We start from the raw sequence: 15,512 nt of genomic DNA, 5'->3' as shown, positions 1-15,512 counted from the left end.
ACAAATGTTGATATTAAAAGTTTACAGTTTGTATCTAAATCTTTGTTGTTTTTCATAGTGTGATTTTTGAGGAATTGTATTGAATCCAATTAGGGTCAATTTGACCCGGTCCATAAGGGGAGTACACAGAAATCGAACAGAACACAAGGGCTAAATTGATTTTTTTTTTTAACATGCTTAATCTCACTAAATGTATATTAAAGAAATTGTTAAACTAATGTGAGCCAGTAAATAAAATGATGGTTAACTATAAAACTGTAAATTGTGTGAGTGTGTGTGTGTTTCTGTGGAGGATTAGATAAAGACACAGATGTGTTTCAGACACAGTTGATCCTCCTTTACTAAAGTGTTTTCTCTCTCTCTGTTCTTTGTGTCATCAGTGTAAGATCAGGCTCACATGTGTCCAGCTCTGTGTCTCTGAAGAGTGATTGGTCTAAAGATGATCCACCAAACTTCAGTGAGAAAACACCATCATCTAATAAAAGGTATTTTGTGTTACTATTTTTTGTCACACGTTGTGTTTTAGGCGAGACATGGCAGGCAAAAATATAGTTTTTACTATATGTTAAATACCAATGATGAAACATTTTAGATCAAATATTTATCATTAATCAGATCAAATATTTATCAGAGTATTCACAGCTAATGCTTATTTCTCTTTCTGTGATATTTTGCCTGGAAAGTCAGTATTTATTTTATTTATTTGATTACAGGCTTCGATGTGAGACAGACTCAGACGTTCAGACTCACAGGAAGAGATTCAAACAGGAGAACTTCAGAATTTCAGAAGAAAATCTTCTAAGGATCTTTCAGGTAGGAAAACACATTTTTATAAATGTTTAATATGTTTAATATTTGCAGTAAACAACAAATATGTCAAAAAAAAAAACTAATTTAATGTAATTCCTCCAGATCAATATTGTTCCTTTTAAGCACTTATATATTTTTCTATTTGTTAAAAATAACAGCTGGTTAACATGTTTGTCTTTTAACTGGATTTTTTTTAAAATAAATATTATACTTATTGAATAAATTGTGTTGACCAAATGTAGATGTACAATTTGGTTTAAATTGTGTATGTTATCTTACTTTTGTTTGTAGGATCTTCAGAGCAAAATTATCATGTGTCTGAAAAATGAACTGGAGAAATTTAAGAAAATATTACAACATGAGAACACACAACACTTTGTGAAGGACTTTAATGAGAACAGATCCAGTATCAAATCAGCAGCTCTTGATCTCACACTACATTACCTGAGAGAGATGAAGCAAGATGAAGCTGCTGATGCTCTAGAAGGCGAGAGACTCGTGATCATCTGTCTGATTGTCTCTTATAAATGTAGGAGAGAAAATGAAGACTAAAACTATCTATTTTCTGTTCCTGTGTTTAGGTGAGCTGTTCTTCATTCCTCAGCTGAAATGTGGCCTAAAGAAGAAGTATCAATGTGTGTTTGAAGGAATGGCGAAGCAAGGTGACTCCACACTCCTGAATAACATCTACACAGATCTCTACATCACTCAGGGTGGCAGTGAACAGGTCAATACTGAACATGAGGTCAGACAGATTGAAGTTGCTTCCAGACGTCATGAAGCACAAGAGATACAGGTTGAATGCACACATTTGTTTGAAGCGCCTGAACAAGACGAGGAGATCCGAACTGTACTGACAAAAGGAGTCGCTGGCATCGGGAAATCAGTCTCTGTGCAAAAGTTTGTTCTGGACTGGGCTGAAGGAAAAGAAAATCAAGATATCAGCTTCATATTTCCTCTTCCATTCAGAGAGATGAACTTAAAGGAGAAAGAAAAACTAAGTTTGATGGACCTTATAACTCAGTTTTTCCCAGAGACAAAAGGACTGAACCTTACAAGAAGGAATCAGTTCAAAGTGCTGTTCATCCTTGATGGACTGGACGAATGTCGCCTTCCTCTGAAGTTTGATTGTAATGAGACGTGGCGTGATGTATCGTCACCAGCCTCTCTGGATGTTCTCCTAACGAACCTCATGAAGGGAAATCTGCTTCCTTCTGCTCTCGTCTGGATCACCAGCAGACCAGCAGCTGCCAGTAAGATTCCTCCTGACTGTATCGACCGGCTGACAGAGATACGAGGATTCAGCGACGCACAAAAGCAAGAGTACTTCAGAAAAAGATTCAAGGATGATATTCAAGCCAACACAATCATAGATCATGTTAAACAATCAAAGAGTCTTTTTATCATGTGCCACATCCCAGTCTTCTGCTGGATTTCAGCCACTGTTCTCCAGAACATTCTGGAGGAGAAGAGAAATAATGATGTGAAAAACACTCAGGCTGATGAGATCTCTAAAACACTGCAGGAATCAAACACTGAAGACACTCCCAAGACTCTGACACAAATGTACACACACTTTCTCCGCTTTCAGATCCAGCAGAGCCGCCGGAAATATGATGGAGAATACACACCAGATGTTTCCTGGGATAAAGACGCCATCCTTTCACTGGGGAAACTGGCATTTCATCAGCTGGAAAGAAACAACCTGATCTTCTATGACACAGACCTGGAAGCCTGTGGTCTTGACGTCTATAAGGCATCAGTGTACTCAGGCATGTGTACCCAGATCTTTAAGGAGGAAACAGGGATCGTTCTTGGTACCATGTACTGCTTTGTTCACTTGAGCATTCAAGAGTTTATTGCAGCCCTTTATGCACATCTGTTTCTAGACATCAACAAGACAAGTGTGTTTGATCATGAGTCTACAGAACAGGAATACAGAAATGAAACCATGATTGATTTTCTCAAGACTGCAGTGGACAAGGCGCTGGAGAGTGACAATGGACATCTGGACCTTTTCCTTCGCTTCCTCCTCGGTCTGTCACTCCAGTCCAATCGACGACTCTTACGAGGTCTGTTGACACAGCGAGACGGCACTGACCAGAGCAACAAGGGGATAGTTCAGTACATCAAGCAGAAATTAGAAGCTAATCTTCCTGCAGAGAGATCCATCAATCTGTTCTACTGTCTGAATGAACTGAACGACCAAACTCTGGTGAACGAGATTCAGACCCACCTTAGCAATGGAAGTCTCTCATCTGGTGACCTTTCACCTGCCCAGTGGTCTGCTTTAGCCTTTGTGTTGTTGACATCAGAGGAAGAGCTGGAGGAGTTTGAGCTTCAGAAATTCAAGAAATCAGACGAGTGTCTCATTAGATTATCGGCAGTCATCAAAACCTCCAAAACAGCCCTGTAAGTCTTTTAATATATTTTGTCATGTTTAGCTCTCATCTGAAAAATGCATTTATCTACATTACTCTATAGTGATTCCCCATCATAAACATGAAGCTATACCTGTAAAGCCTTTTGTGTGTGTGTGTGTGTGTGTGTGTGTGTGTGTGTGTGTGTGTGTGTGTGTGAGTGGAGACAGTTTATCACAACTTAAGACAAAATATAAAATACCAAGTAAAAATGTTTGCATGATTGTTTTGTATCATATGATACACCAGACTTGTATGACTTGTATGACTATGATTTATATATATATATATATATATATATATATATTATCACATACTCATACTTTAGGAAGAAAAAAAGGATACATTTTATTAATATACCCAAACTGGGGGGGGGGAAATGTAATTTGATACAGATGTTATTAATATTGCCAACAAGTAAGATGAAATTCTGAAAGGTTATAGTATAAAACATTGAGATTTTTATAAAACAGGCTACTTAAATAAAGTACATATATATTACCACGTCATATATTAGTTGTCCCTCTGTTTCTCCCAGTAATTAGATATTTAAAATGCTTATTTATATGAGTAATTCTGTAGTTTAATGTAATTATAATGTAATGCAATATGTAGATCGAGAGATTTACAAATAAACATTTATCAAAAGCCTGTTGTATCATATTTGATGTACACATCAGATGGTTTTTCTACAATTTTTTTTTTACATTTTTTTATCATTCAGAATATCTTTTTTTCATATCTTTTTTTAAAAATATATTTTTTCTAATTTAGTAATTAAGTAAAATAACTATAAATTTAATTTCAGCAATTGTCATGGATGCTTCTTTACTATCTTTAAATTAATGATATATCACCCATTGGCCACCCTGCTCTCAATATATTGGCATCAGCCATCGGTTGACCTTAATCTTGAAATATTAAAAACAAATACAATTTCTTAGGTTCTTAGGTTTAAGTAATCGTAGCTTTATTTCAATCATTAAATATGGTATGTCAAAAAGACATGTACATGTGAATGGAGGCAGTTTTAGTATTATAGTGAAAGGCCTTTAACTTGCCATAAAGTGTGAACTGTCTCATATAATGGTGTCGGTGCAGTCAAGTCAATAATATTGTTGAATATTAAGTGTCCCCAATTAAGCAAGACAGAGGAAACAGTGGCAATAACCTTAACTCCATCAGGTGACATAAATAGAAAAAAAATCATATAGCTATTAAAGCTTTACACAAATATTTTTTCAAACATGCTTCATTTTATCTAGGAAATTTGTCACTGAATAACAAACACTAATGCACAGTAAATAGTACCTTTTGAAGATAAATGTTAGTTTAACTCAGCCTCTTTGCTGTATATGATGTTTATGTAAAAAATAAATGGAAAATGTATTTAATATTTGTATATAGAAAATGTATTGTATGTGTTCCATCTAATTCTGTGTTGTGACTTTATTGTAGGTTAAATGATTGTAACTTAACAGACAAAAGCTGTTCAGCTCTGGCTGCAGTTCTTGGATCCGATACCAATCTGAAAGAGCTGAACATGAACAATAATAATCTGCAGGATTCAGGAGTGAAGCTGATCTGCACTGGACTGAAGAATATAAAGTGTAAATTGGAGATACTGAGGTAAGTTGAGCCACAGGAGTCACATGACTAGAGGTGCGATGACTGACAGGACGATGCCGGAGGCAAAAGCACAAGATAACTTTTGTGAAAAATTCAAAGATCTTTTATTTATTTGTTACAACGTGGGTATACCATATCAATCCTGTCATTGTGCTATTTTATTGTTGTTGTGTTTTTTCATCTAGAAATATTGAAGTGACATTAAGCATTCATTTTGTTCCAAGAAAAGGAAAGATCTAACTTTACATATCAGAATAAGAGCTACAGATCCTGAGGGTCATTGGCAAATATCTTTTCTTGTAAAATAAGTGCTCCACATGACTCTGGGGGTTTAATAAAGGCCGGAAGCTAGTTATTTTAGTCGAGAAAATTTTAAAGGTGGGGAATGTGATTTTCTTTTTTGACCATTTTTTCAAAATCACTTGACATCCTATTCCTAACCCACTTACAGCCACTGAGTTAGAAGCACTGAAATGAAAATTAAGCAATTTAATCATCTGTGGAACGGGCAGGACTCGAAAAACTCCAGCCAATCATTTCCAAGACCACCTAGAATCATTGGACAGTAAGTGCGTCAATCAAACGGTTGTCCCATACCCCCCTCCCCCATCCCCCTCGCGCGTGTCCCCTTCGTCCGCATACTCAAAGCTCGTCACCCAGTCACATGCCAGTCGCCCCGGTACAGAGAGAGAGAGAGTAAGTGCAATCTCGCGCATCTGAGTTTTGCAGATGCATGATTGCGCGTCCATGTTCTTCGAATGGGTGGAGTCAGGGCCAGCGTTGGAGGAAAGAAGGTAGGACCTTTTGAGTTGTGTATTTTCAAAATCTGCCGGCCGTTTTGTAAATCACATACCCCACCTTTAAATAAGGATATTTTTCTTACACGAACACATCGCTTCACTTCAGAAGGCTTTTATTAACCCCCCAGAGCTGTGTGCAGCACTTTTATCATGGATGGATGCACTTTGATGGAAAAATACTGTACATGTTTGGTATCATTTGAAATGTCTCAAATGGTACAAAGGTCTCATTCCCACAGAAAAAAAACAAAAAGGTAATAAGGTGTGGAGAGTTTAGAGATAACTTGTTAACTGCTGTGTGTGTGCCCCCATGTAAATCAACGTCTGTCCCCAGTAAGTCTGGGACGGTGATTAATGCAAATTCCCACTGTGAACTCATGTTTACATTTGAAAAGAGGTTTCTGCCTTGGTCTGAGTATTTAGGGAGATGCTGAAGAAGGCTTGTGGCGATTTGTAACTCAAATTAGCCCATGATGCAGAGTGTATGCAGGCACTCGGCATCATGTATTTTTTATATGTATATTAAGTGTCCCCAATTAAGAAAGACTGAGGCGTGGCTCAGTGAGGCTCGCGTGGGTGTGGTCACATTAGAGTTAATTAGGACGCGTTTGAAAAACTGTACATGTCGCTGCTTTCATATGGATAACTTAAACATAGAATATTTGTTTTTTATATAATTTACATCATTTAAAAATAGAGACTCCAAGCGTTGTAAAGACATACGATTCAAGTCTGTGTGACAAACATTCGTTGAGTTACAGATCATCTTCTGTCGCGTTTCAGAAAGAACTTCACATTGAGAGAGACGGCAGAATGCGCATCATGTTAATTTTCTTTATTTTACGAAAAACACAACATTTTGTTTTTATTATGAGTGTACACAAATAAAAGACATTTAACAGTTTTGAATGATGTATAACACTTATATGTAAGATCAAAATCAACAGAGTATTTTGAGTCTATTTTGCACTGATAAGAAAAAAAGCGAGCTGGTCTCGCGACCGCCGACCCCAGAGGGTTAACCAACCAAAACACGATTAGAGTGATTGACAGTTTGCTTAGATTAGGTAAGCAGATTTGTCAAACACAAGTGCGTGCCCTCGTGCGCTTTCGTCATTTTACGCACAGCGCGCACAGATTCGTCATTGCTTTGCAACACGGAGCTTGTTTCAATGCACGGATTTTCTCCAACGTCATATTTGATCATCTACATCATGGATTGTCGACTAAAGAAGAGTTTTTGTGGTGTTGAGAGTGTTTTGGAGGAGGTGATGAGGAGCAGCGATGAAGAGCAGCAGAAAGACGCTGAGAGATGCATCGGTGTGCAGTGTCGAGCGTCGATTCGGCAGATGAGGAGATGTACTCACACATGCATACACAGTGTTGCAATTTTATTTGTTCTGCTTACACACTTTATCTTTCCTGTCTTTCAGTGGCTTTGGTTTCCAGTTGGTTAGAGAACAAACCTTGGTAGTGACTGCCTTGATCCACATGTCTTCCTAGACTGTAAATACTGTAATTGCTTTTTTTTAGTAATTGTATATTCATTATAATTGATCAGTTTATTGTAATTTATTTGAGTAAAAACCACTGTTGAAATTACAAATGTTATTTTATTATTTTTATATAATTTATCAATTAGTTGTAAAACAATTATTTTTGTAATGTGAGTATTTTGGTTTCACTTTTTTTGCTATTAGAATTATTCAAAATAAAGTATTTTTGTTAAAGTTAAAATGTTGTGCTGAAATCGTTTTTTCTTGTATGGTTTTATGGGCAGAACAGTTCTGAATTGATATACATGTATGTAGTATGTAGTGTTTACTCCTTATGGCATTTGGTTACCGGGTGGAGTCTCCAAATGGCCTTTTGGAAAGGACGCCTAGACTTTTCTTGAATAAAAGCTTACAGAAACTACATTTTTGGGAGTATCATCTTCAAATTTGGATCAAAACATGGTCAGACATTCAGTTTTATCTTTATGGTGTTTTCAGGCCTTTAACATAAAAGTCTGATCAATTTTTCCTTAAATGAAGTTCATTCAAAGAAATCGTGAGTCACTTTCATGTAAATTTTACCTTGATTTACTCTGTTCATATGCTACTTTGAGTTATTATGACTCTTGGGTAACACAGTTTCAAGTGATGCTTGAAACTTTCAAGTTTCAAGTACATCATTCAAAACTGTTAAATGTCTTTTATTTGTGTACACTCATAATAAAAACAAAATGTTGTGTTTTTCGTAAAATAAAGAAAATTAACATGATGCGCGTTCTGCCGTCTCTCTCAATGTGAAGTTCATTCTGAAACGCGACAGAAGATGATCTGTAACTCGGCGAAATTTCTAGTTTAAATAAATATCAGAGTTATGAATGTGGACCATATGGTTTAAGATCTACAGACATTTGTATTTGGGTATGTCGTTTTCAGAAAATTCTCAAAAATAGGGGCGCTGGTTAACTGATTTGACGTTGACTTGACTGACAGGACAGCTGTTTCGGTGGTTGCCTAGCAACATAAAAAACGCAGCGCACTGCTGTTCTGTGTGAACTAGTTCTGCTTTGCACCTCGCGTTTTCAAACCTGAAATACGCGTTTGGTGTGATCGAGCCTAAAACTTCTATCGTAAAACATAAATAAAGATGAAGATCTCTCTTCCTCTGTCTGTTTTATTTGCTTATGAAGATGATGTGACTTTACAGAATAAAGAGTCTTATTTTCCTCTCTCTCTCTCTCTCTCTCTCTCTCTCTCTCTCTCTCTCTCTCTCTCTCTCTCTCTCTCTCTCTCTCTCTCTCTCTCTCTCTCTCTCTCTCTCTCTCTCTCTCTCTCTCTCTCTGCTAATGTAGGTTAAGCTGCTGTGATCTGACAGATGAAGGTTGTTCTGATGTGACTTCTGCTCTGAAATCAAACCCGTCACACCTGAGAGAGCTGGACCTGAGCTTGAATAAACTAGGAGACTCTGGAGTGAAAAACCTCAGTGATCTACTGATGAACCCACAATTCAAGCTGGAGAAACTACAGTTAGTGTCATTATACTGTACAGCAATTACAGTGTGACTGAAGTTTATTTATTTGAAGACAGCAGGGCTTATGTTTCATTGTTTATAGCAGTGCACTTTCTTGCTCACATTTTTATGTGTTTTATTATGTTTTTATTATTTATGTTTTATTGTTTACATTGACGAGTGTTGTTAGTCCGCTGAAGCAGCTCAGATGAGGTCGTTTATCGTGTGATATGCAATATCATTACAGCACCAAAGTAGAGTTAATATTAGGCAATTATTTCACAACCTTCATTATATAGACCATATACAGTACAGCCCCTTTTCAGCTGCGCTCGTTGTCTTTTGACTTCCGGTCTGCATTTTCACAGTGATCTTGCGTATTTATGAATGAACGGCTCGTTTTAAAATCTTCCCGCTCTACTGACATTTGTTGAGACCAGTGTTAAATTCATTGACGAATAATTTTGTTAACAAATATTTTCACTGACGAAACCGAGACAATATCTAACTAAAAACAGTTTTGAATGACAAAAACTATGACGAAAATCTATTGACATTTTCATCCACGAATAAAAACTAGACAAAAATGTTGGGGAGAGACGATTTGTGAAGAGATCCAGTCAGAACTGACTGGCGTTTGTGTAGATGCGCACAGTTTGAGTTGTAACGTGCTGATCTACCCAGCGGGATACGAGTTGGCATGCGCTTGATGTCTCATAAAACGTTAAAAAATGTAAACGTCTGGGAGAAAGAGAAGAGCAGACATATGGATGGATCCTTCTACCTCACATCAGCCAATCACACGCTCCAAAGCACGCTTCTACCTCACATTCAGCCAATCACACGCTCTGAAAGCACGCTTCTACCTCACATTCAGACAATCACACGCTCCGAAAGCACACTTCTACCTCACATTCAGCCAATCACACGCTCCGAAAGCACACTTTTATCTCATATTCAGCCAATCACACGCTCCGAAAGCACACTTCTACCTCACATTCAGCCAATCACACGCTCCGAAAGCACGCTTCTACCTCACATTCAGCCAATCACACGCTCCGAAAGCACACTTTTATCTCATATTCAGCCAATCACACACTCCGAAAGCGCACTTCTACCTCACATTCAGCCAATCACACGCTCCGAAAGCAAGCTTCAACCTCACATTCAGCCAATCACACGCTCTGAAAGCACGCTTCTACCTCACATTCAGCCAATCACACGCTCCGAAAGCACGCTTCTACCTCACATTCAGCCAATCACACGCTCCGAAAGCACGCTTCTACCTCACATTCAGCCAATCACACGCTCTGGAAGCACACTTTTATCTCACATTCAGCCAATCACACGCTCTGAAAGCACGCTTCTACCTCACATTCAGCCAATCACACGCTCTGAAAGCACGCTTCTACCTCACATTCAGCCAATCACACGCTCCGAAAGCACGCTTCTACCTCACATTCAGCCAATCACACGCTCCGAAAGCACTCTTCTACCTCACATTCAGCCAATCACACGCTCCGAAAGCACGCTTCTACCTCACATGCAGCCAATCACACGCTCCGAAAGCACTCTTCTACCTCACATTCAGCCAATCACACGCTCTGAAAGCACACTTCTACCTCACATTCAGCCAATCACACGCTCTGAAAGCACGCTTCTACCTCACATTCACCCAATCACACGCTCCGAAAGCACTCTTCTACCTCACATTCAGCCAATCACACGCTCCGAAAGCACTCTTCTACCTCACATTCAGCCAATCACACGCTCTGAAAGCACACTTCTACCTCACATTCAGCCAATCACACGCTCCGAAAGCACTCTTCTACCTCACATTCAGCCAATCACACGCTCTGAAAGCACACTTCTACCTCACATTCAGCCAATCACACGCTCTGAAAGCACGCTTCTACCTCACATTCAGCCGATCACACGCTCTGGAAGCACACTTTTATCTCACATTCAGCCAATCACACGCTCTGAAAGCACACTTCTACCTCACATTCAGCCAATCACACGCTCTGAAAGCACGCTTCTACCTCAGATACCATATATACATACATATAGGAATCAAAAGTTTAAACTAAAACACTTTATACTCAATATCTCACAATGAGTCTAAATACACATTATATTTCTGCAAACATTTTCACCGTAGTATTTTGTGATGTGGTCAAATAATGCTTACGAAGGTGATGTGACTTTACAGAATAAAGAGTCTCTTATTTTCTTCATTCTCTCTCTCTCTCTCTGCTAATGTAGGTTAAGCTGCTGTGATCTGACAGATGAAGGTTGTTCTGATGTGACTTCAGCTCTGAAATCAAACCCGTCACACCTGAGAGAGCTGGACCTGAGCTTGAATAAACTAGGAGACTCTGGAGTGAAAAACCTCAGTGATCTACTGATGAACCCACAATTCAAGCTGGAGAAACTACAGTTAGTGTCATTATACTGTACAGCAATTACAGTGTGACTGAAGTTTATTTATTTGAAGACAGCAGGGCTTATGTTTCATTGTTTATAGCAGTGCACTTTCTTGCTCACATTTTTATGTGTTTTATTATGTTTTTATTATTTATGTTTTATTGTTTACATTGACGAGTGTTGTTAGTCCGCTGAAGCAGCTCAGATGAGGTCGTTTATCGTGTGATATGCAATATCATTACAGCACCAAAGTAGAGTTAATATTAGGCAATTATTTCACAACCTTCATTATATAGACCATATACAGTACAGCCCCTTTTCAGCTGCGCTCGTTGTCTTTTGACTTCCGGTCTGCATTTTCACAGTGATCTTGCGTATTTATGAATGAACGGCTCGTTTTAAAATCTTCCCGCTCTACTGACATTTGTTGAGACCAGTGTTAAATTCATTGACGAATAATTTTGTTAACAAATATTTTCACTGACGAAACCGAGACAATATCTAACTAAAAACAGTTTTGAATGACAAAAACTATGACGAAAATCTATTGACATTTTCATCCACGAATAAAAACTAGACAAAAATGTTGGGGAGAGACGATTTGTGAAGAGATCCAGTCAGAACTGACTGGCGTTTGTGTAGATGCGCACAGTTTGAGTTGTAACGTGCTGATCTACCCAGCGGGATACGAGTTGGCATGCGCTTGATGTCTCATAAAACGTTAAAAAATTTAAACGTCTGGGAGAAAGAGAAGAGCAGACATATGGATGGATCCTTCTACCTCACATCAGCCAATCACACGCTCCAAAGCACGCTTCTACCTCACATTCAGCCAATCACACGCTCTGAAAGCACGCTTCTACCTCACATTCAGACAATCACACCCTCCGAAAGCACACTTCTACCTCACATTCAGCCAATCACACGCTCCGAAAGCACACTTTTATCTCATATTCAGCCAATCACACGCTCCGAAAGCACACTTCTACCTCACATTCAGCCAATCACACGCTCCGAAAGCACGCTTCTACCTCACATTCAGCCAATCACACGCTCCGAAAGCACACTTTTATCTCATATTCAGCCAATCACACACTCCGAAAGCGCACTTCTACCTCACATTCAGCCAATCACACGCTCCGAAAGCAAGCTTCAACCTCACATTCAGCCAATCACACGCTCTGAAAGCACGCTTCTACCTCACATTCAGCCAATCACACGCTCCGAAAGCACGCTTCTACCTCACATTCAGCCAATCACACGCTCCGAAAGCACGCTTCTACCTCACATTCAGCCAATCACACGCTCTGGAAGCACACTTTTATCTCACATTCAGCCAATCACACGCTCTGAAAGCACGCTTCTACCTCACATTCAGCCAATCACACGCTCCGAAAGCACGCTTCTACCTCACATTCAGCCAATCACACGCTCCGAAAGCACTCTTCTACCTCACATTCAGCCAATCACACGCTCCGAAAGCACGCTTCTACCTCACATGCAGCCAATCACACGCTCCGAAAGCACTCTTCTACCTCACATTCAGCCAATCACACGCTCTGAAAGCACACTTCTACCTCACATTCAGCCAATCACACGCTCTGAAAGCACGCTTCTACCTCACATTCACCCAATCACACGCTCCGAAAGCACTCTTCTACCTCACATTCAGCCAATCACACGCTCTGAAAGCACACTTCTACCTCACATTCAGCCAATCACACGCTCCGAAAGCACTCTTCTACCTCACATTCAGCCAATCACACGCTCTGAAAGCACACTTCTACCTCACATTCAGCCAATCACACGCTCTGAAAGCACGCTTCTACCTCACATTCAGCCAATCACACGCTCTGAAAGCACGCTTCTACCTCACATTCAGCCAATCACACGCTCTGAAAGCACACTTCTACCTCACATTCAGCCAATCACACGCTCTGAAAGCACGCTTCTACCTCAGATACCATATATACATACATATAAGAATCAAAAGTTTAAACTAAAACACTTTATACTCAATATCTCACAATGAGTCTAAATACACATTATATTTCTGCAAACATTTTCACCGTAGTATTTTGTGATGTGGTCAAATAATGCTTACGAAGGTGATGTGACTTTACAGAATAAAGAGTCTCTTATTTTCTTCATTCTCTCTCTCTCTCTCTGCTAATGTAGGTTAAGCTGGTGTTATATGACAGATGAAGGTTGTTCTGATGTGACTTCAGCTCTGAAATCAAACCCGTCACACCTGAGAGAGCTGGACCTGAGCGGGAATAAACTAGGAGACTCTGGAGTGAAAAACCTCAGTGATCTACTGATGAACCCACAATTCAAGCTGGAGAAACTACAGTTAGTGTCATTATACTGTACAGCAATTACAGTGTGACTGAAGTTTATTTATTTGAAGACAGCAGGGCTTATGTTTCATTGTTTATAGCAGTGCACTTTCTTGCTCACATTTTTATGTGTTTTATTATGTTTTTATTATTTATGTTTTATTGTTGACATTGACGAGTGTTGTTAGTCCGCTGAAGCAGCTCAGATGAGGTCGTTTATCGTGTGATGTGCAATATCATTACAGCACCAAAGTAGAGTTAATATTAGGCAATTATTTCACAACCTTCATTATATAGACCATATACAGTACAGCCCCTTTTCAGCTGCGCTCGTTGTCTTTTGACTTCCGGTCTGCATTTTCACAGTGATCTTGCGTATTTATGAATGAACGGCTCGTTTTAAAATCTTCCCGCTCTACTGACATTTGTTGAGACCAGTGTTAAATTCATTGACGAATAATTTTGTTAACAAATATTTTCACAGACGAAACCGAGACAATATCTAACTAAAAACAGTTTTGAATGACAAAAACTATGTCCAGTCAGAACTAGGGATGGGAATTGAAAACCGGTTCCACCCGAGAACCGGTTCTAAATTTTACGATCCATCGATATTGTATGCCCTCGACGTTAACGAGTCCTCTTATCGATGCTCCTGCTCTGAGTCAACCATAGTATGTATACAGACCGTGAACTCACAACTGTCCCTTTTGTCCTTTATCAAGCACCATATAGCACGGCGTCCAAAGCGAATTTTTGTACTGCCAAAGTCTTATTTGCAGAGATGGGGGACTCGAGTCACATGACTTGACTCGAGTCAGACTCGAGTCGCAAATTTAAGGACTTGAGACTTGCTTGACTAAATTAAGAAAATGACTCGACTTGACTTTGACTTGAGATCCAATGACTTGAGACTTGACTTGACTTGAACTGTATGACTCGAGAATGACTTGATATACATTTTTATATAAATCATCGCAACATCCATTGATAAACAAAATGAAAGCAACGGAACCATTGACGTCAGTCATCAGATTCTGCGCGATTGCGTGACGCTGCACAAGCCCAGAAATAGCCTACATCGCGGTGAGCGCGCTAAATACAAAAACATCTCCCTGCATCGTTTCTTTTTGGATATAAACACTAGAAAATGACCATATTCATGCAAGAAGATTTGTTGTACGCATAATAACTGGCAAGGGATATCGCATCAGACGACCATCACAACCTCGAACAGTCGAACTTCATTCACCACGTCTAAAAGTAAGCTATGGCTTGTTTAACCTGTTTGTTATAGTTAATTTGACTATCTTTAAATCTAGAGAGAATAATATTGGTCAAACCAGCATGCCTCTTTATACACAATTATGTTTTCAAATGTAGCTTAATGTTGTCAATATTCAAATGATAATTAGTGATGGTATATGTTTTGTATAACATTTGCCACATTTCTTTTTAAATCATGATTTAAAGCCAAAAATGTTGTTCTTTCCAATGACGAAAAACAATATAGAAAACTGTTAGTTTTGTCGTTTATGTTTCTCTTAATGTTATCAGGGGGTTGGTGGCAAAAAATGCCAGCAGAATTAATATGCACCCAAAATTCAAAATGTGGTGGAAAAAATGGCCCTAGTATGAGTTATTTTCATAATTATAACATATATAAAAAAATATTTCCAGATTATTGGCGCGATTGCAAATGTGATGATTTTATAAAACAGTTCAGTAAACAAAGAGTGAATATTGTGATGTGACATTTTAGACATAATATTCCAAATATTCTCTGTTTTTGCTCTATTTCTCCAATGACAATAGTTCCAAACAAGCCACAGAAAGAGTTATGCGTATTTGTGATTCAGTGACCTAGTTGCTTAGTTCCATAACGAATCTGCCGTTTTGAACAAATCAGTTGACTGAATGCTTCAATGACTAGTACATTAAGACGGTGATTTGGCGCCACCTATTGGCGGTTTTAACTTCATAATAGGCTAAATGCCAACGGCTGTTATATAACTTATATAAAGGGGATGCCAGTTTGAAGAATGCCATTTGGTGGCATAGGAACCATTATACTTGAATTGTG

At 38.8% G+C, this 15,512-nt stretch overlaps 1 protein-coding gene across 1 annotated transcript; it reads left to right on the top strand.

The window, feature by feature from the left end:
• The first annotated feature begins 1,317 nt into the window (after positions 1-1,317).
• On the top strand, positions 1,318-13,496 carry LOC130100460 (NLR family CARD domain-containing protein 3-like). The gene is made up of 3 exons (XM_056265939.1): positions 1,318-3,222; positions 4,689-4,859; positions 13,269-13,496. Exons 1-3 carry the CDS (start codon positions 1,352-1,354, stop codon positions 13,477-13,479), a joined length of 2,253 nt encoding a protein of 750 aa, XP_056121914.1. The 5' UTR covers positions 1,318-1,351; the 3' UTR covers positions 13,480-13,496.
• Positions 13,497-15,512: the final 2,016 nt, after the last annotated feature.

The sequence above is a fragment of the Rhinichthys klamathensis genome, unplaced genomic scaffold (assembly GCF_029890125.1).
Source record: "Rhinichthys klamathensis goyatoka isolate OS25496 unplaced genomic scaffold, OSU_Roscu_1.1 h1tg000011l_1, whole genome shotgun sequence".
In the NCBI taxonomy this organism is placed as follows: Eukaryota; Metazoa; Chordata; class Actinopteri; order Cypriniformes; family Leuciscidae; genus Rhinichthys; species Rhinichthys klamathensis.
This window is presented reverse-complemented; position numbering and strand designations above follow the sequence as displayed.

Bases quoted from the DNA above. Each gene is read 5' to 3' on its own strand.
- LOC130100460 (XM_056265939.1), top strand. From the start codon at position 1,352: ATGAAGACTAAAACTATCTATTTTCTGTTCCTGTGTTTAGGTGAGCTG. The intron at 3,223-4,688 runs GTAAGTCTTTTA...ACTTTATTGTAG, and splicing joins AAAACCTCCAAAACAGCCCT to GTTAAATGATTGTAACTTAA. The intron at 4,860-13,268 runs GTAAGTTGAGCC...CTGCTAATGTAG, and splicing joins TGTAAATTGGAGATACTGAG to GTTAAGCTGGTGTTATATGA.